This window comes from Macrotis lagotis, chromosome 8 (genome assembly GCF_037893015.1).
Source record: "Macrotis lagotis isolate mMagLag1 chromosome 8, bilby.v1.9.chrom.fasta, whole genome shotgun sequence".
Taxonomy (NCBI): domain Eukaryota; kingdom Metazoa; phylum Chordata; class Mammalia; order Peramelemorphia; family Peramelidae; genus Macrotis; species Macrotis lagotis.
In genome coordinates, this window is record NC_133665.1 from 133,198,300 (window position 1) to 133,220,480 (window position 22,181).

A 22,181-nucleotide genomic window follows, 5' to 3' on the forward strand; every position below is an offset into this window, starting at 1 on the left:
CAGGTCTTTCAAGTTCTTGGTGTTAAAGGTCTAAATTCCTTAGAGCCAAGGGAAAGGGAAGGAAGAAATAGAAAATAATTCTAGTTTAAGGCCAAGTGTTGACAATACCACATAGCCTAGCTACCCTAAACCAGGCATTTCTAATAGAGACTACTCCATCTCTGCAGCCCTGTCACCTTGAAAGATCCCTCCACCCCTGCTATGCAGTTTCACTGTACAGTTACCAATTGGCACGTTCCATACCTGCCCACTGTGTGTGACTGCTTCCCAGGTCTTCCCTGAAATTCACTCTAGGGGATGCTATTAAACGGGATACTATTATAGTTTATAATTTAGAAACAGCTAGACGGCTCAGTGGACAGAGGGGCTAGACCTGGAGTCAGGAATATGCCTAAATTCAAATCTAGCCTCAGACACACAGTCATACACCTGCTAATATGACTAAGGTCATGCAGGCCCTGGCAGCTTCTGCTTTAGACCAAGGTTAACCAAATTTCACATAATGTGTTAGAATGTAATAAGAAGAATAAAATACTGTTTCATTTGGTATTTAACCATCTATATCAACTCTCTTCTAGACCTGTCCTCCAAATCAGCATTGTCTTCTGTGTCTTTAAGTATTAGAGAAATGAAGGAAAAGATATTAGCTATTTTGAAGGATTTTTAATGCCTATCCAAAGCCAGGAAGCCCAGGCTGGATTTCACATAATGCTTCTTAGAAAAGTCAGGAGAACTCCAAATTGAACCTCAGAAATTTAGCTGTGTGACCTTAGGCAAGTCACTTTAACCCTACTGCCTTGCAAAAACCAAAGCAAACCAAACCAACGAGTATGATATGCTTAACACCACCATACTTAAGTTGCCGGAAGCAGGCTTTAGAAAGGTTAATATGCAAAGCTGTTAACCTGACAGTCAGGAAATCCTTAATATAGGTAACAAGATAAACAAAATGGATTGTATCTGCATAATGATAAAAAAAGTGAATAAATGATTTGTGACCACAGACCTGGATGTAGAACATCTGATTATTCACTACTTCATGGTGCAGGGCTAGGAATCCAAACTTCTCAGAAGAATCAGTGATTAAAAAAGAAGCTAAGGGCAGCAAGAACATAGATGCCTACAGACAAACCAGCAAAGACCTGGTGACAAAGGAAATCTCACTGACGTAAGAAATAACATTTGACTAGAGACTCAGGAGTGGACAGAGGGCCCAAACAGAAAAAAGGGTCTACTCTTCTAAAGACCTGAAATCCCAGTCCAGGATTTGAGGGTGTTTTGATAGGGAAGAGATGAAATCTCACTTTAGCCTTAGAGTATACATAACATGTTATTTCACATCTTTATATCACATCAACCCTTTAATTTGTTCAAGGTTATTCAGGGTGTTTGACTTGAATTCCTTGAAGAGGAAGTGGTGGGGGCGGCTAGGTGGTGCAGTGGATAGAGCACCGGCCCTGGAGTCAGGAGTACCTGAGTTCAAATCCAGCCTCAGACACTTAATAATGACCTAGTTGTGTGGCCTGGGGCAAGCCACTTAACCCCGTTGCCTTGCCAAAAAAAAAAGAAAAAAAGAAAAAAAAAAGAAAAAAGAAAAAGTGATGAAAGTGAGAGAACACAATACTAGGCTCCTTCCACTACATTGCACTTCATTCTTCCTCCTATCACTATAACCGGGAAGGCTGCTAACTAGAAGGGGGACACCCAGAAAGGATTTAAATTTGAGCTATGAATCCAAAGTGAGGAAGTGCTTGCTAGATGATAATGTACCTCACATACAGGCTATATCTAAACTTCCCTCTCTATTATTAAAGAATTCTGGTGGACACAACCTATATGTTAAGTGAGTGAACCAAACTATGGTAGACCAGGATGTATAAAAGAAATTCCACTAACATTTTAGAAAATTAGAAAAGCCAAAAACTCGACCAAGACTGGTGAAAAATTTCCTGTTCTCTTTATTATGAGTGGTAAGAGCAAACTAGGAATCCAAGATTTGCCAGCAATAGGATTGAGGCACAATACCCATTTCATCTCACACACCTATGAAGGCAGAGACAATCTGTGCTTAGTATAATCAATATTTCAGCTTGAATCAGAACCCCTAACAAGATTAATACCATTTCCTATAATTCATTATACCCACATCAAGCTAAAAACAGATTCACAAGTAACTTGTTTATTTAGTGCGGTAAGAGGGGGAGGTGGAGAGATGAGAAGTCCCTTTGTACCTTGAAGTGACTAGAACTAACTGCAGAGACCTGGACAATTTCTTTGATTGTTAAACTGCTCAGTAATTAGCTGAAGTGATTTTTATTAGCTACTTGGGGGCGGGGAGAAATAAAGACAGGAAGAAACAAGATGGTCATTGTTCTTGTTAAATTTTATTGGCATCACGTTCATCTCTTTACAGAAGAACTCAGCCCACACCCTAGAATGTAGACCTCTGGAAAACAGGGAGAAGTGCTCCATGTAAGCAAGCTACAATGCAGGAACAGATACTAGGGAGGGGAGCTAAACTGTAAATTTCTCCATACCAAAGAAACAGTAATATGGGCAATACTGGGGCAGGAGAGGGAGGAGGAACAAGTTTTCTAGCCTAAGAATACCACAACCCAGAAAGGAGCGCCTTCTAGAACAAAGGTAAAATCACTAGAACAGATCTGTAGATTTTCCTTTTTAACTTTAGAATCCTAATTCAGTGGAGGTTTTAAAATGTGGAGGAGGGAAAAAAAAAGGAGGAATTTTAAGACCTGCAAATAGACTCCATTAATCCATTGCACATCAATATATTATGCCAATCACCCTTTTGAAAATTTAGACACAGAAAGGTAACTAGATAACCCCCCTCCCCCAGCCCCAGGAGATGAAAAGCTTTTTTGGCTCTTAAGTCTTCAATAAAAAGGCTTACATAATTCTCACTTCTACTGTACAGAATACTGCCTCTAGCTGGACTTCAAAATTCTGTATTGCTAGCACTCTGCAATCCAGAACAAAGTTCTCCCCTCATCCTACATACCTGCATTACAAGACTTAAACACGTAATCCAAGAATTTCTTACACTAATTTATACATTTTAATTGGTTGCATATATTAACATGTACTATAAGATTTTTCCTAAGAAGCATTACATAATAAATGGATACTGTAAAAAGATCTGATTAGTTAAAAGTAACAAGCATTAACAGATACATACAAAACTCCACCTAGTTAAACTGGGTGTGAGCTTGCAATGAACTATGGGTAACCAGCCTTCCCAGGTGCAGCCTTCACAAGGAGGAAGAAAAAAATAAGACAGTTTTAAAAAACCAGATAACTAATTATACACAGATTAACTGTCAACAGTTTTTCTCCAATGGACAAGTGGAAATGTTTCCAATGTCAAGCCCACATCAGAACTAACTCTTTCCACAAAGGCCCAGTCCTGCCAGTGCACAGAACCGCCGCTGTGGAGGGTGGACACCCATGGAGCTGTGTACAGAAATGGGATCAGCTTTGCTCGTGGCAGGTTTGGGTGACATTTTTTGGCAGCTGGAAATGGGAGAATTGATTTCTTGTTTGTTTGAATAGGAGAGGGGCTTGTGTCTGAAGGCCTAAGTGTGATATTGGTTTGTGAAGGGCTCTGTGCTCTACCCCGCCACCTCCTCAGCAGCTGCAGCTTTCGGCAGAAGCCTTTGCTCGGTCGTTCTTGTCCAGTTTGATGGGCTCAGGGAATTCGTTGTACAGCTCCACCTCTGTCTCCTGCATGGGACAAAGGGCAAGAAAGAGGATATAGAAGCATCCAAATAACGGTAAGGGAAATAAATAGGGGAGCAGACTTGTTTTCAGGAATCTGCTCTCAATAACCTCTGTCCAAACCCAACTAAAATAAACAATGACTTCTACAGAAGAAGTATGTTATCAATTTAACAGAAGTGGAATTTTTTCCAGGTGTCTAGAAGAGAAGTTGATCTCCTAGAGGACAGCACTTTTCATTTTATATTATTCTACTCCACGAATACCTTTTTGACTTCCCCTCCCTCTTTACCTCCAAGTTCTTAGCTTCCTGAGAGTAAAGGACCATTAAACAATTCTAGTTGGCAGGCATTGGAGAGACAAGTACCAAACACAAAACTACACCGGACATCTCACTCCTACAAACCCAACATACAGATGATGATAATAATAATAATAATAATACAAATAATAAATAGAATCTCAGGAAGAAGGGGGCACTGTACCATGGGAGAGGCATAAGACAAGAGTCCAAGAAAGGTCTTAGGGAAGGGGGAGCAGTTCAGCTGCGGTTTCAAGACGACAAAAATTTTATGAGGTGGAAAGGATCTAGAGGGACAAAAGCCTAAGATACCAAGCCAAAGAGCTTGAACTTGATCAGGAGGTTCTGAATCCTCAGGTGTGGCAGGGACCCTTTTGGTAGTCTTGCAAAACCAATAATTTTTGTTTTTTTTTTTAAAAATGCACAATTTAAGGAAATGTTAAATTTCAGCTACAGATTAGCTGAAAATAAAGCTGTGATTGGCCCCACCCCCTTTCAAATTCATGGATTTCAGAGGTTAAGAATTTTTTGAAGAGGCAGTACGAAGTTTTAATAGATTTTAAAATACTGGGGTGATGGTAAGCTCTGTATCTTAAAAACATTAATTTAGTAGCTGTGAGGAGAATGAATTAGGGAGGAAAAAAGAGGCTACTGCAAAGAAATTGATGAGACCTGGAGAGTAGAAACTGTACAGATGCCCAAAGTGGAGAGAAGACAACTGCCCAAGACTTGGTTTCTAACTGGATATTTGGGGGGAGGGAGGGTCTCCAATGTTGTGAACCTGGGTGATGCATCTGGGGACATGTGAGTGAGGAAACATCTGTAAACTCTTCTATAATAGAGAAATCCTTATATGTAGTAGGGGTTCAAATTTGTATGATCAAGCTATGAGATAGAAATTTTTATCATGATTATACTAAGAAGGATGGAATACTGGTGATATTCTGGTAGAAAGCAGTCAAAGTAAACTCAATAAAAATGCTTCAAGGGCTGGAATGCTGCATTGACCATCCTGGCCAGAGGTAAGGCCCAGAATACCAATCCCTAGTCCAGTTGGTGGTGAGAGCCACTAGAGGGAGACTCACCTGTTTAAGTGCATTTCGTGCAATGGTTTGGAACGCCTGCTCCACATTGATGGCTTCCTTGGCACTGGTCTCAAAGTACGGGATGTTATTTTTGCTGTAGCACCAGGCCTGTGCTCGTTTTGTGGCAACCTGTCAGAAGCAGAGGAAAGGCAAGGTCTCACCAAGGCTCTGGTTTTCATCATAATCTACTGACTTGTATTATTTCAGGCCCACTACTAAGGAGCCATATTCTCCTGACAAGACCTCACTGGGAAAGAAAGCTGCCTCTGGTTAAGAGGGCATTCAAAAGCAGAAAAGCTTGATACTTTGTGGGTGTTTACCAAGCTCACTTCCCTTTTTTCTTCTGAACTGACCCTAACTTTGGACAATTAATTACTAAGTATCTGAGGTCAAATTTGAATTCAGCTATTTCTGACTCCAGGGCCAGTGCTCTAGTCACTGCGCCACCTTGTCACCCCATCCCTGAGGGTTTTAATGAAGAAGCACCAGACATGGAACTATGTCCAAGAACTGAACTTTCATTAGTTTTTATTCTTGTGTTAGTACCACACCACATTCTAGAAAGGCTGTGGCTCATCCCTAGGCAGGTTCTTGCAAAAGCCCAATTGCTGGACACATGCTTCCTTCTTGAATATATAACCTATCCCTGCTGCAACCCCCTGCCCCCCCTCCTTCATTCCAATATAAAAAGACTTAAGACCTTTCAGACCTTTGAACATGAAGCACTTTGCCCAGGTCTTGTTACTCAGAAGATTCCTTGAATCAACATATTTGCTATATATATTTCACAGAGTACATTTTTAAAGATTGAAAAATTGAGCCTATTCCCATATTCTAAGTGAGAGATGGGCACATTACTTACTTGTCTGTTTTCTAGGTCAATCTTGTTTCCCAATACAACAAAGGGGAAGTTTTCAGGATCCCTGGGACTGGCTTGGATGAGAAATTCATCTCTCCAGCTATCAAGAGTTTTGAATGTGTTAGGGGCAGTCACATCAAAGACCAGGACGCAGCAGTCTGCTCCTCTATAGAAGGCCACACCGAGGGACTGAAATCGTTCTTGCCCTGCTGTGTCCCAGATCTTTGGGAGACAAAGGATTACTGTCAGTCTGATAGGACATTTACAATACAAATGAGCTTAGAAGAAAGGGGAACACTTTTATTTTGCCATTACCATCACCCAGAAGAAGCTGATATTGACCATGTTGTTAGGAACTTCAAACCAAAAAATGAATGTGCAACATTTGGAAATGTAATGACCCTGAAAGGGGAGAGATTTAGGGGGTAGAAGAGAAAATAAGTGCAAACTAAAAAAGCAAAACCCAAAGTCCTTGGAATGCAATAACACAGTTCAAGTAGATCATTCCTCAACATGTGAGTTAGCCAGCTGAAGCACAAAGATGCACAATTATTCTGGTCTCTATGATCTAAGGGAGAAGTCTGTGTTCATAGGGGCAGTTAGTGAGTTGAGCTCAGTCATGCTTCACTGATGAAAGATCAAACAGCTCTAGATATCAAGTTTGTAACTGCTCCTTGTTGTGGAAACCTATGCACAACCCCTAATTCTCTCTCATCTTTCTTCTAGCACTACTGTAACATGCCCGAATGCCTACTAGGCTTGAGTTCACATTGCTTGGCATACTACTAAAATTGGGATTAAATAAAATTGTGCATTTTTTTCAATTCTTCCAGAAAAAACAACATAATCCAAAGCTAAGAAATCAGGTAGAGCTTCACCCATCTCTATAGGAATTACAGACTACCTTCTTTTAGAATCTGAGGGAAAAAAACACTCCATTTCTGGTGAGCAAAAAATGGGACTATAGGTAGGGATCTTGAATCAATAATGACATGGCTTTTATTTGTGGGTTTAACCCTCTGAATTGAGCTGTTTTGATCTTCTACAACAGAAAAAACTTTTACATACAGTCCTTTGAGTTGTCTTGTCAAAAACAAAAAACTGTACTTGGTTACTTTGCCATTTGCATTTATCAAACATCTACTATATGCAATTATGTTATGGAAAATTAACTAATTGAAAAAATGAATCATATACCAGTCAGCATTGGCCCAACATCTATTATTTCAGGCTACTTAAATATATCCAGACCTGAAAGGCTCTAAGTTGTTCTATTCAGCACACTTATCACCAATATACATAACTGCTAGGCAAAAAACCCCAATGATCTGAATCCAAGTTAGAAAGTCTTCAGAGATCATTAAGAATTAACATGTTCTGGGGAGAGTTAGAAGATAGCATCAAGTTACAAACTAAAAGAAACTGGTTTGTCACATATGATACATTTGTCTCATTACCATTAACCAGGAACCATATTAAACACCTAGGGACAGGGCAAATAATAATTATGGAATATAGCTAACCCAATAAGCAATGGAATAAGATAACTATAAGCATGGAAGGCAGAAGATGTGGCTTAAAGGATTCATCATAAGAGTGTTAAGGGGAAAAAAAAACCCAGAATAACTTAAATGTATACACAGACTAGTCTGTCCTAATATTCTAAGGAATGAGGGTAGATTTCTAAGAGAGAAAAGGAACTAGTAGTTCTAGACTGGTTTTTGCAGTCATAATTGTACATGGATAATAATTCATTATAATCTTTTGAAAACAAACTCCTGTTCCACAAATTAACATATTCTGGTGATTACATACAGAGAGGGGAAGAAGAAATCAGGAGAAGAGCCAGAAGGCTCTTGGGACAATCAATGCACAGGGTGACTAGGCAGAGTTGACATTACCAAGAACAAACCATTAAGATTTGATGCTAAGAATATGAAGAGTCCAGAATCATTTCTAAAGGGAGAACTATGTAGAACCATGAGAAAAAATGAGAATTGGCAACTTTGCAGATACATAGATATGGAAGAGATATCTTGTATTTGAAGGTTATAAAGTGATGGGAAATGTCTAAAATAGGCCGACCATTCCATCACAAAGTATTTTTAGGGTATTTTTGTAAACAAGTCTAATTTCATCATGGAGGATCATGTAGTTAGAATACTGTGATCAAAAGAGTCTTGTACTTGTCTACAAAACAACTTAAAAGATTGGTTGCAATTGTTTACTAGATTAAGAAAATTATTTGCTAACTAAACAAATTCTTTCCAGAGGGATCTAAAAGGCCCAGATCTGGTCACTTCAAAGAGTTTCCAGTTGAGCTAGATCATTACCAGAAACAATAGAGTAGAAGTAAATCCGATATCCAGCATTCTAAGTATTAGAATTTATATCAGAAGACAGAAGGGGCTGATGCAACTGTTAGGCATTATTGATGCCTTTTGGTATTGAGATCTGAAAAATCAAGAGGGATTGCTCTTAATTTTTACTATTCACAGGCACAAGTAGGAGAGGACAGGTCAATCACTAAAGACCAAAAATACATAAAGTTGCTTTACCTGCATTGTCACTAGTCTGTCATCCACCATCACTTCCTTTGTCAGAAAGTCTGCTCCTATTGTTGCTTTGTACTGATTACTGAATTTCTTGTTCACATACTGGTTCATGAGTGAGGTCTTACCCACCCTAAATGGAAGAAAAACCACATATAAGAGCTGACTTGTGAAAAGAAGCTACAGATTTGTGCCTATTGATTATTCAGACTTTGCTTTAAGCCCCTTCTCACAACTTTTTTTTTTTAATCAGAAAGTGCTCCTAGAATCAAATCACTCAAGTAAATACTTGCTCCTGCTCTTCAATAGCTAGCCTAACCCCATTCCATCCTACCCCACTCATAAGAGTTCTGGATATTTGGAACTTGTTTATAAATTTTAAGACTCATTTGTAATGGTTAAACCTAGGGAGGATACAAGAACAAAGGTTCAATTATTTTTGTCTATTTTAAAGAAGCATAAGCAAAAGAGCCACTATTCCAGAAGTACCTATTCAATTCTCCATGTCTCCCAAATAAATGATTCATATATTCAGTTTATTGAAGATGCATTACTGGCTGAGAATTGGCTTGTTATGTTAGATATGAGTTGTGTTATAAAACTTAAACCTACAAAGGTAGAAAAAAATATCAACCAATAAACTTTAGTAAGTGGCAAAATACCAGGCACTGTAAATGGAAAGAAGGAAGTTAGAGAGGGGGAAGGAAAGAAAAGAAAAATAAAACATATCTAAACATGTACAGAATACAAAATAAATATAAAATACAGAGGGCACCAGAAGTCTGGGGTTTGAGCAAGGTCTATGAAGTGAAAAAGAGAGGAGGGAGTAGACAAGGGGCATCGGAAAGGTGGAAAAAGTATTATGTGTGATTGAGAGGGCTGTGAACAGGAGGTAAAATGAGATAGAAAGGGAGATTGGGAAGAGCTTTAAAAGTCAACCAGCAGTTTGTGTTCAATCTTGGGGGCAATAAAAAGTTATTGGTGTTTGAGTAAGACAGGTCAAACCTGTGCTAGAAAAATCTCTTTGGGTATAGACTTGAAGCATGGATACATCTGGGAAGCTATTATGATAATTTAGCTTTAGAGGTAATGAGGGTTTGAACTGAGGTGGTAAGTAGGTGAGCAGTGAGAAGGAGATGGATACAGAAATGGCTGGATGTGGCAAATGAATGGATATGTGGATGAGGGACAGAGAAAAGTGGAAGAGGATGCAGAGGTGCCTAGGAGATTATAAGGATGAGGGCTGCACTTTTTGGGGTGGGGTTGGAAAGTGCTAGGGAGTAAGATAAGTCCTATGTTACAAAGGCTGGGTTTGAAATGTCCAACAGGCAGTTTGTGATGTTGGACAGAAGCTAAGGGAAGTACTGGGGTTCAATGTAGTGCTGAGTCGCCTGCACAGATATATCAGCTCAGGGGAGTCAGAAGAGGTTACCAAGAGAAAGAATAGTGCCTAGGAGACAATCTTGAGAAATCGAAGAGCACTCATTCTCAAACAACCACTATTTATTTATAAAGAATTAAGCTGATCAGAAAAAAAAAGTCCTAGTATTAACTTTTTTTTTGTTTTTGCAAGGCAATGGGGCTAAGTGACTTGCCCAAGGTCACACAGGCAATTATTAAATGTCTGAGGCTAGATTTGAATCCAGGTACTCCTTACTCCAGGGCTGGTGCTCTATCCACTGCCACCTAGCCGCCCCGTAGTCTTAACTTTGACTGAGGATCAGAAGATGGATTTGAAATGGGAAGGAAGGCTTTATATCATCCAGTGTAACCCCCTCATTTAAAGATGAGGAAACTGAGGTCTAGAGGGAATTCAATTTCAAAAAAGAGTTAAAACTCAGTTTTTTGCACTCTTACTGTACCTCATCACTGTTCAACTCATCATAGCCATGGATTTATCCTTGACAGGTCTACAATGTGATTTTACCCTTTTCTGTTGCTTAGACTATAACTCCGATTCATTGGTAGTACAACATGTGCCCAATGTTAGGATAAAAATAAACATTCAACTGTGACATTCCTGGACTTGATATTATCAGTTCTCATCTCAGTCAGATTAGAAAAGGGAATACAGTTACATATTCAGATGAAAATGGAAAGAACACTTAAGAAGAATTTAGTTTTGATTCCCATTATATGATCAAGTCATTTACCCCTGGCCCTCAACTTCCACAACACCAGGAAGCAAGCAGGTAATGTAAAGTATTATCAAGCATTATCATTCAAATATTAATTCTTTTTTATAATTATGTATTTAAACAACCCAGTATACAACAAGCAAAAGATGACTTTAATATGAATCCACAAATTTCTGTTATGAATACTTTGGATAAACATCTTTGAGTATTGACTTTTTTGAGTACTTTGGGGTTTGCTCTTTTACCCCCCTCTCATCTCTATCTCTTCCCTTCAACTTCATGTCCTGCACTCCCTCCAAATTCTGTCTTGTAACAAATAAACTTAATTAAGCAAAACCATTTTATACATTATGACCATGCCTAGAAATAAAATTTAAAAACTGATGAAGTATGCCACCCACTTACTGGGAGAAAGGTAATGATCGACAGATGCTGAATTAGACTCGGCTAAAAAAAAAATCTTTCTTTACCCAGGTTATACTAAGGGGAAATCAGAGCAAGCAACTTTCAGGATAAGAAACCCCTTGGAGGGTAGCCAGTCAGAGCATACTAATGAGGTCAGTTGAAGATAAAAGCTATGACAACATATCCATTTGGTAAGGAATTAGTTGTTTATAAAAATGCTTACCCAGAATCTCCTAGGATGATAACTTTCAGCAACACTTTCTTCCTAGAGGTCATCTTTCAAGCTAAAAAAAAAATAATAATAATAATATTAAGTTTGATAAAAGTATAAACTTAAACATTTCACATCATTAATGTCAAGAAGACTTCAGAATAATTTTATTCAATCCAAAGCAAAAGCTGCACCCTTTTTCATTCAGGATTGCCCAGCCTACTAATGATTTAGTGTTAGAGAGTTAGGTTGCAAAAGCACTGTGGGTAAGGGTCTTGCCAGGGTCTAAAAGTCAGTCAACACACATTAAGTACTGTGTGCAGGGCTGGGCAAAAAAGCCAATTCCTGCAAAAGGCAGTCAGAGCCGGCCCTCAAGAAGCTCAGTCTTTTTTTTTTGTTTTTTTTTGCAAGGCAAACAGGGTTAAGTGGCTTGCCCGAGACCACACAGCTAGGTAATTATTAAGTGTCTGAGACCAGATTTGAACCTGGGTACTCCTGACTCCAGGGCCGGTGCTTTATCCACTACGCCACCTAGCCACCCCTAAGAAGCTCACCGTCTTAGGGGAAGATAAGAGGCATACAGCCAACCATATTCAAAGCGGCAGACCCATGGGCAGCGTTCTCAGAAGGGGAAGTTTCTTGTAGAAGAAAGTTAAGACCAGTGAGATGGGCCAATGACTGTACTGAGTCACTGCCCCCTCCCCATCCTTCATTAGGGAAGAGCTTCATCCCAAAATCTGGTCACTGAAGACATCTGAGCTGGGTGGGAGGCCCACGGCAGAGACAAGGCTGCCCACACAGAAATGCTTGTCCGGTCCAGTATCTCAGAATAACTCAGCTGTACAGAGGGACAGTGGAGACCCTCATATGCAATTCTTCCCCATAGTCAAGTATAAAAGTTACTCTTCCCACAAGAGGTAGTGGTGGCAGACAACATGACCAAATCCAACCTGCATATCCTTTGACTATCAGCATCAGGAGCTGCTCACCAAACAAGCCCGAGAACAACAGGAGAATTTACTATCACTGCTGATTAATAGAGCTTGTATTCTGTGCTTCAACTGAACTTTATGCTGGTTCAAGTCTGATAAAGGCTTCTGGGATGACAAATAGGACTGTGATTTTTACAAGGCTTTAGACAAAATTTGAAAAAAACCTAGCTAAGCCCACTTCATATTCTCTATCAAACTGCCTTGCTGGGCTCTAAAAGACTAATGTCTAGATAAATTAGGAAATAGAGGCAGCTAGGAGGCTCTGGGGATGGAGACCCTAGGCAAGTCACTTAGGAACATAACAAAAACCTAATCAGTAAAATGGGAATAATAGAACCTACCTCAGCGTTGTTGGGAGGAGAAAATGAGAATATTTGTAAATCACTTTGCAAACTGTAACATGCCATATATATGGTTTTGTTATTATTAAATGACGCTTCTGCAGAGAAAGTGCTCAAGTTTGGTGCAAGATCAAGGTTTTTTTTTTCCCTTTTAAATCAAGGAAAGGGTTTCCTACTCAAGTAGTTTAGGGAATAAGAGGCTGGCTATACAAAAACAGAACATATTTACATCCTTCCTAAACAAGAGACCTTATATGTACATAGTTGTTTTTTTTTTTAAGGTTTATAGATATTTTCTAGCAGGGCAACTTCCTCCCTGATCCATATTTGAAACTTAGATGCTTTGAGGCCTATTAGATAAGAAATGACTTTCTCATGGTCATACCACTAGTGTCTAAGACAGAGTCTGAACCTTAAGCTCTACCCACTGCCTCATTGCTTTACAAAGCAACCATATTTTAGGACTAAGGAGACAAGCTCAGAAAGACTAAGTGGCTCCACCATGGCAGTGGATAGATCGTGGAGTCAGGAAGCATCCTCTTCCTGAATTCAAATCTGGTCTCAGATACTTACAGCTGTGGAACCCTAGGCAAGTCACTTCACCCTAATTACCTCAGTTTCCTCATCTGTAAAATGAACTGGAGAAGAAAATGGCAAAACTACTCCAATATCTCTGCCAAGAAATTACCAAATGGGATAATCATGGTCAAATATGGCAACAAAACAAAGAAAAGTGTTAAAACTGAACTCCTTAATGTCCATTAGGGGCATAAATATATCAACAATCTGGCTTTAAAAAGATTAACTGACCTAAAGCCTGCTTTTAGAGCAGGTAGGGGGAAAGCAAAACCTGAATTTATTGACAAGAAAGTTAAAATAATACTTCTTGGAAGGCTTTTCTGGATTGACACATTTCAAACTGCCCCCCCCATTCCCATTACAAATTTTCCTGCAGTGAGTTTACACAATGGAAGAGTGCTAGGTCTAGGGGTTAGGGAAGCTCAGAGTTGAAATCTGACCTCAAACACTAGTTGTGTGACCCTGGGTAAGTCACTTCACTTCCTGTTTGCCTCAATATCCTCAACTGTAAAATGGAGATAATAATAGCACCTACCTTGTAGCATTTATAAAAAGTTCTTAGCATAGTGGTGCTATAAATCTTAGCTATTATTATTATTGTTGTTTTTAATTCATCATAATTTGCTAAGTTATAGACAGGTAATTAAAGCCGAAATTTAAAAACAAAAACCAAAAAACTATCATTGTCTTTTGTTTCCTACCTCAAAGTTTCCCCAAGTGTCCCTTCCCTTTTTGTTCCCAGAGTCATTCTATGTAATAAATAGTATTTTTAAAGACAAAAATAGAAAAAGGGAATTCAACATGGAGCAAGACACTGATGTCCCAAAATATATGCAATGCGAGACACTAGAGGACCTTATTCCTCAACAACTCTTAACTTTTAAATACATTGTCCTGAAACTGATAAGCAGTTTTAATATGTCTATATTAATCTCCAGAAATCTTTGATCTTTGTCCTTCATTTAATCAAACCTGATCCTTCAAGGTCTTCAGTCCTCTTATACTTAAAAGTCAAGTCTCCTCCAGGCAACTTCCTTGGGAGCTGTTTACTAGGTTTTCCTTCTCACTTTTTAATTCCCAAGTTATACAAGATACAATGCTCTGCAATTGTGAATTTTCTTTACTTAATCTAGTCACCATTTGGCTCAAACAATGACACATCCCATTTGAGATGAGGAAAACTCAACTTTTTTTTGCCTAAACAGAACATGGCAGTTAAAGATTTTTAAGGTACAATAATATTACTTTCTCAATATCCTAATTTAAATTAAATTTAAATTAAATTAATTTAAATTAAAAAAATGCAGTATAGATATCTTAACTCCTATCCATTTGCTCTTACAGTCAATTAAACCAAATTATCAGAGGAGATGAATAATTCTCTTTTTTTAAAAGTTTTTTTGCAAGGCAAATGGGGTTAAAGCGGCTTGCCCAAGGCCACACAAGCTAGATAGTTATTAAGTATTTGAGGCCGGATTTGAACTCAGGTACCCCTGACTCCAAGGCCAGTGCTCCATCCACTGCGCCACCTAGTTGCCCAAGATGAATAATTATCAAAAAAACCCCAACAAAAATCCAAACAAAATTGCAGACCTGTAACCCCAAAAGACTACTTAATAGGATATAATCAAAACAATTCATTAAGTTTCACTTCACTTAGAGAGGCCCCTGTCAGATATATACCCCAAGAAAGTTTATGACAAAGACATCCCAAAACTTTACTTTGTTGTAGATGCTCATTCATTAAGTGCTAAACAAATTGTGGCACATGAATGTAATAAAATGTCTTGTAACAATTAATTATCATGGTGAAGACAAGAGAAGCATGGGAGGATAAACAACCACTGAAGACTCCAGAAAAGAAAATTCTGGTCACCAAAATCCTTAGTATTAGCAAATTAGAACAAAGGTGATTGTCTGCTCTGTTGCTACCCTCTAAAACTAAGTGTCCAAAAAGGACTTGTGGCTGTATGCTACCAGAAGGGTACACCTGTGGTTTTACTAAATGCTTTAGTAAATGAAGCTGAGCCACCGCATGGCCCTCACCAAAATGTCAAATCAAAATATATTGTCTAGAGTTTGAATAAAAACTTTTAAAAGTAAGGTTGGACAGCACTGCTCTAAAGGATCAGGGCCTTTTCCATAAGACTTGAAGCTGAAACCTTTCATCTGCGATAGGATATGAGCTCAACTATCTATGGATCGAAAACAAAAGGCACAAAAGTCTTGGTCTCAAGGAACTTGGTCTTATGGAAGAAAACATAAAAGCTAGCTCCAGTAAGATTCAGATACACACACACACACACACACACACACACACACACACACACACACACAGACAATCACGGGGGGGGGGGGGGGGGGGGAGGAAGACATTGAAGCTTCTTGCAGAAGCTGAGACATTTAGTTGTGGAAGCCAGAAGGCAAGGAGGAGGCAGAGAGCATGTAAGGCATGTGGGTCACCAAAGGGGCTGGGAGGCAGGTGTTTTGCCGCTAGCCAAGAAATCAGTATCAGCAGATGGTACTTTGTGAAGGGGAGTAAACTGTAAGAACTGGGAGAAAGCAGATACTAGGAGTGGGGGAAGAAATGCTTTGTAGCTAGAGGATTTTAGAATTGATCCAGGAGTAAGGAGAGTCACTAGCTAGCATAGGGGAGTGGCACAGTCAGAACTGCATTTGAGGGCAGAGTTCCTGGGAAAATGGGAAGATGGAAAGGGTAGTTATGAAGGACAATTTAATTTTAGACATATTGTGTTTAATAAGTATGGGACATCAAATTCAAGAATACTTATAAGCAGTTGGAGATAATTGGATGGGAGAGAGGTTAGGGCTAACAAGTATAGCTAAAAGTCATCCACAAAGATAATTAAAGCCATGTAAGCAGATAAGATGACAAATGAAAAATACAGAAGGAAAAGAGAAAAGAATCCAGGACAGAATGATTATCAACATTTTTTTTTTTTTAGGTTTTTGCAAGGCAAATGGGGTTAAGTGGCTTGCCCAAGGCCACACAGCTAGCTAATTATTAAGTGTCTAGGGCAGGATTTGAACTCAGATCCTCCTGACTCCAGGCCAGTGCTCTATCCACTTGTGCCACCTAGCCGCCCCCCTCAACACATTTTTTAAAGTAAAACCCCTCTCCCCACAAATTCTATAGAGCTGTCATTTGTCAAGAGGTTAATACTCTATCACATGGGGTAGCTAGGTGGCCCAGTGGACAAAGCACCCGCCCTGGAGTCAGGAGGGCCTGAGTTCAAATTTGATCTCAGACACTTAATAGCTGTGTGACTTTGGGGAAGTCACTTAACCCCACTGCCTTCCAAAAACAAACAAAAAAATACTTTATCACATTAATGATCACATAGTGATAATTTAAGTTCCCCTCTACTCCAATAAAAATTCAAATCAACAACCATTAAGTACCTACTATTTGTCTATTTTATCTTCAATAAACTTGCCCTTTGACACGAACTTCTGCCTCCAGTATATACATAAATCAAAGATTCATTTGGAACCTTTCTTGGTGTATAACAGTGTTGCTAGTTCTGTTTGCTTATGTATGTTTGGAACCTTTTTATTTTTTAGTAAATACTAAGATTTGATATTGTTAACCTATTTTTTCTCTACTTTTCCCCTCATTATTTCCCTTGATATTACTACCTTTTCTTTATCAAATGAATTATCATTTTTCTAACTCTATAATATAATCTCTTTTGCTGTTTTGATTTCTATGGCATTAACGACAATTTTTTTTTTTTTTAGGTTTTTGCAAGGCAAACGTGGTTAAGTGGCTTGCCCAAGGCCACACAGCTAGGTAATTATTAAGTGTCTGAGACCGGATTTGAACCCAGGTACTCCTGACTCCAGGGCCAGTGCTTTATCCACTACGCCACCTAGCCGTATGGCATTAACTACAAATTCTAATTTACAGAATTTTGTTATTTTTATTATTTTGGCATGGCCCAGTCGTGAACAATTGATGTTTTTCTAATTATTGAAGTCTGAATCACTATAAAGAGAATAACTAATTGCATCAATAATTTCTACACGTTTCTACATGTACCTTGGTAATAGTAGACTAATATTTTATACATTCTGTAGTTAGTAGAATTTCTTATTTCATCCTGCTGATTTCTGTTGTTTGTATACAGAAAAGGTGACAATGTATTATTTTATAACTTCTCTGTTCAAGTTATTTCAGTTAATTTTCCATGATTTTCTAAAGTGATCATTATTATTTTCAAAAAGTGGTGATTGAGGGGGCAGCTAGGTGGCACAGAGGACAGAGCATTGGACCTGGAATCAGAAGTACCTGAGTTCAAATCCAGCCTCAGATACTTAATTGCCTGTGTGACCTTGGGCAAGTCACTTAACCCACTGCCTTGCAAAAAATAAAAAAAAAAGCAGGGCGGCTAGGTGGCACAGTGGATACCAGCTCTGGATTCAGGAGTACCTGGGTTCAAATCCGGTCTCAGACACTTAGCTGTGTGGCCTTGGGCAAGCCACTTAACCCCATTGCCTTGCAAAAACCTAAAAAAAAAAAAAACAACCCCAAAAACAAAAAACAGTGGCAATTGAGTGTAGTTTTCGTAACTGAAGAAGACCATGACATCAAATAAATGATGACATCACACACACACACACACACACACACACACACACACACACACACTCTGTTCAATTATAGTGAGGGGAATGCTGTGCAAAGATATTATTCTCCCTACCTATTTCAGAATTATCTTTACCCAGTGGCCTGAGTGTAAAGGAAACAGGATTTTTGGTGCTGGTTTGGGTATAGTGGAAGACTGGTTTTTTAGATGGAGGGCTTTCCCATGGAATTGAGGCATCATGCTATTACAGTAACACCAAGTAAAGTGAACAGTATGGTATTTTCTATTTCTCTCCATGGTGTAAATCATCAGCATGGTAATTTTTGGTGACAAGCTTTTAATTATCCTCAAACTTTGCCTCTTAAAATAGAGACACAGAGATCAATTAAAATGCCAGAATTGTGCTTTTGTAATAAATTAGATGGGGGAAGATGTTTATATTTAAAGTCTAATGACATTATACATCACCACTTATCTGATAACAAAAAAAAAGTGATAAGCTTAATGATTTGGGGAACGGTTGAATTGTGTGTAACAATAACTGTGCCATTTAAGAATAACAAAAGATGGAACAGGAATAGAGACTGGACTTATTATTTCATTTACCCAGAGGACTGTACATAATGAAACTTTGTCTCATCAAACCAGATTCAAATCTGACTTGGAGGAACCTGATTGAGGAAACAGAACAGTTTCCTCATCTATAAAATAATCATCATCAATTACTTCCTAGGCTGTTACGAGGATAAAGTACAACTTTTTTTTTTAACACTTTGCAAAGCTTGTGGCATTATTTAATACCAAATTACTACATTCTTACTCAGGGTACTTAATACTTTCAACATTGTTTCAACAGCATCATTTTTTTTAACCTGTAGAAACTGTTCTGTTTACTTAACTCTGCATCAGTTCATACAATTCATCTTGGGTTTCACTGGAAACCAAACCATATGGGACAATAGGTCTTTTTACATTCATATACTTAATTTGTTCAGTTATTCCACAATTGATAGATACCCCCCTTAATTTCTACTTCTTTGACACTTAAAAAAAGCTGCTATAAATATTTTTGCATATATATATTTCCTTTTGATTCTCTGGAGTACATAGGTCTAATAATGGTATTGCTGACTCCCACTGATATCCTCATATAAGCAGGCTTTAGTCCCAGTAAAGCCATTTTCTTTTTAAAATGCAATGCTGTTAATGAAACACTACCCTGAGTAGATAGAGTATCATATTTCAGATCAACACCAACAGCAACCAAACAGAGAAGATAGCTGGCTATCATGCCTCATTTAATATTTGCCTACAGAGACATTCTGAGTACTATTCTGCCATTTAAAAATCCTTTCCAATTTCCAAAATGGTCATTTTTGGACTTCTTCAAAATCCAAGGGTGCTTCAAATGGCCTAACTTCATCTTCTTTTTAAATCAAAGTCCTCCTCTGATCTCTCCTTCAAGTAGATTTTATATTATTATATATGATATTATTTCCCATGTGAACCAGTTCACTTTCTTTACATTTTCTCTCATCATAGACTTCCACATAATCTGCTTACAGTTGGGAAGGGAAAAAATTTCATAACTGCACTTCCTTTTTAATAGGCAAATTTAATAGGCAATCTGATTGAAAGAGTTTACCTAGTGTGGCTACAAGGAGGAGGCAAGAAGGGATCATCTCCCTGCTGTTGAATAACAACAGCTCAAGTAGCTTCCATTTGTACAAACTGCCCTTATTCTATTTGTATTCCATATTTGGTTTATCTGGGGCTTCTTGCAATTGCCAACAAAGTGTCTCTACTACAGGGAAGGGAAACCAACCAATAAGTAACAAGCAGGGAAAATGAGGAAAATGACCAAATTCAGCAGCCCAGAAAGACCATGATTGACCTCTTTCCTCCTCCTGACATTTGAGTGACTACACAGATCACCCTGACTACATCTGAATCTTAAGTTGTTTTGGGTCTTGAAATCTCCCCTTTTCTGAGAAATTAAGAGATACCAAAATATAGGATTTATTGCCTGACCACATACTTTTATAAAACCCAAGTTTCTAGGAGAGGAAGAAAGGTAGGAGGAGAATTTGAAACTGAAAAAAAAAAGTCTTTAAATAAATGCTTAAAAAAGAAAGCAAAAAAATCTATGTCCTATAACTTCTATGAAAGAGTGGAACACAACCTGTCATATTTAATCAGAAACTGACTGAGCAAATCCCCAACAGCGAGTCTTTCCTCTTTATTTTATTTGATTCACTCCATCATACTCATCTGTCAGGACCCTTTGGGTCTTGACAGTCATCCATGTTAGCAACCCCCCCCCCCATCCACTCTGTGCTTATCTATAAATTTATCATGTGGTTAAATCTCATTCAGGTCAGTAAGGAAAAGAACAGTGTAAGCCAGCACCTGCTCAAGGACAGATCACTACCACAATTCCTTCCCAACTGATAGTTTCTCTGGGTGGCTATTAAACTAATTCCAGATCTCTCTAGTCATACTGCCACCTAGGATGGCAAGAGATCAAATACCAGGAAAATTGTGGGAAACCATATCAACAGCCCCCCCCATTATGCAGTCCTGTTTTTTTCCTTAAAGGAAATGTTAATCTAGCATGACATTCTTGGTAATACCATGCTGACTTATGATCACTATTTCCTTTGCTAGATGTTTACTAATTATCTCTTTTATCTTCTAGAATTGTTCCAGAACTGAAGTCAAGCACATTGAACTATAGTTTACAGACATCATTTTTCTTTTTTTTTTTTAATTTTCCTTTTTCCAGTTCTAGTGTTCTCCCATTTTCCAATTTGTGAAAGACATCACTTTTTTTGGTTTGTTTTTGCAAGGCTATATCAGGTTAAGTGACTTAATGTCACACAACTAGGTAATCATTACGTTCCTGAGGCTGCATTTGAACTCAGGTCCTCCTGACTCCAGGGTCAGTGCTCTATCCACTAGCTATCATTTCTTTCTGCAAATTCTTTCATGTAGCTCAATTGGGCCTGCTGCCTTAAATTCAGAGCACCAGACTAAAGGTACCTCTCTATCTTCTTACATGCCTTAAATTTAGACTCCCAATTCTTTTTTTTTTTTTTTTTGCAAGACTATGGTGTTAAGAGACTTGCTCAAAATCACACAGCTAGGTAATTATTAAGTGTCTGGGGCCAGATTTCAACTCAGGTCCTCCTGACTCTGAGAAAACATTGTTGCACTGTTTGAATCTAGCCTAAGTACTGCTGTGAAGCTGGACCATCTCTACCTTTACTTTAAGACCCTTAACTAAGGATGTAGTTTATAAAGACCAGAAATTCAGTCAGATCCAAAGACTGATGCAAGGAGTACTTTTCCCATCACAACTATACATCTCAAGTAACTCATATTTTTTTATAGAAATTTTAAAAATTTTTGAAATTTCATGCAAAGGTAGGCATCAACATTCATCCACTTGCAAATTTATGAGTCCCACATTTTTCTACCACCCTCCCTCCCTTCCTCTCTTCCCTTGGCAGAGAATAATTCGGTAAACACTGCACAAAAGTGTTTTAAGATATATCCGTATGTTATGTTGTGAAAGAGGAATTAGAATAAAGGGAAAAAATAAACCAAGGTAAAGAAAGCAAAAATACAAAAGAAGTTTTTTAAAAAGTGAACATAGAATACTTTTGCTTTGCATTCAGAATCAGTTTTTTTTTCTCTAACGCATGTCTTGATCTGAAAAGTGATGCCATCCTTAGCAATCAACTATTGTTTTCATGTTTTTCTGATGGTTCAGACACTTGGGGGGGGGAGTGGGGTACCTTTTTCTGATTTCAGGGATTCAGTTTGCTCACCCACTCCCAATTTAGAAAGTCCTTAATTTTTCATCTAATTAGCAATCAGATTACTTTTCTAGAAACAATTACACTCAAAAGGCAATAAAAATGTGCATACCCTTTGATCCAGCAATTCCACTACAGGGTCTATACCCTGAAGAAATCATGAAAAAGGGTAAAAGCATCACTTGTACAAAAATATTCATAGCAGCCCTGTTTGTGGTGACAAAGAATTGGAAACTGAGTGAATGTCCATCAATTGGGGAATGGCTGAATTGTTGTTATGGAATACTATTGTTCTATTAGAAACCAAGAGGGATAGGAATTCAGAGAAGCTTGGAGGGATTTGCATGATGCTGAGCAAGGTGAGCAGAACCAGAAGAACATTGTACACCCTAACAGCAACATGGGGGTAATGATCAACCTTAATGGACATGCTCATTTCATAAATGCATCAATGAGGGGTAATTTTGGGGTATCTGCGATGGAGAACACTATCTGTATCCTGAGAAAGAACTGTGGAGTTTGAACAAAGACCAGAGACTATTATCTTAAATT

The 22,181-nt window shown here is 38.4% G+C and overlaps 1 protein-coding gene across 1 annotated transcript in view; it reads right to left on the reverse strand.

Annotated features, from left to right (window-relative positions):
- Positions 1–2,365: 2,365 nt before the first annotated feature.
- The window catches only part of RAB7A (RAB7A, member RAS oncogene family), a 74,577-nt gene continuing 54,761 nt past the window's right edge, over positions 2,366–22,181 (reverse strand). The window contains exons 2-6 of the mRNA XM_074198413.1: positions 11,299–11,359; positions 8,539–8,665; positions 5,984–6,202; positions 5,122–5,250; positions 2,366–3,741 (exon numbers count right to left, since the gene is read on the reverse strand). Of these exons, the coding sequence (XP_074054514.1) occupies positions 3,646–3,741; positions 5,122–5,250; positions 5,984–6,202; positions 8,539–8,665; positions 11,299–11,351 (624 nt within the window). The 5' untranslated portion in view covers positions 11,352–11,359 and the 3' untranslated portion in view covers positions 2,366–3,645. The remainder of the gene's footprint in view (positions 3,742–5,121; positions 5,251–5,983; positions 6,203–8,538; positions 8,666–11,298; positions 11,360–22,181) is intronic.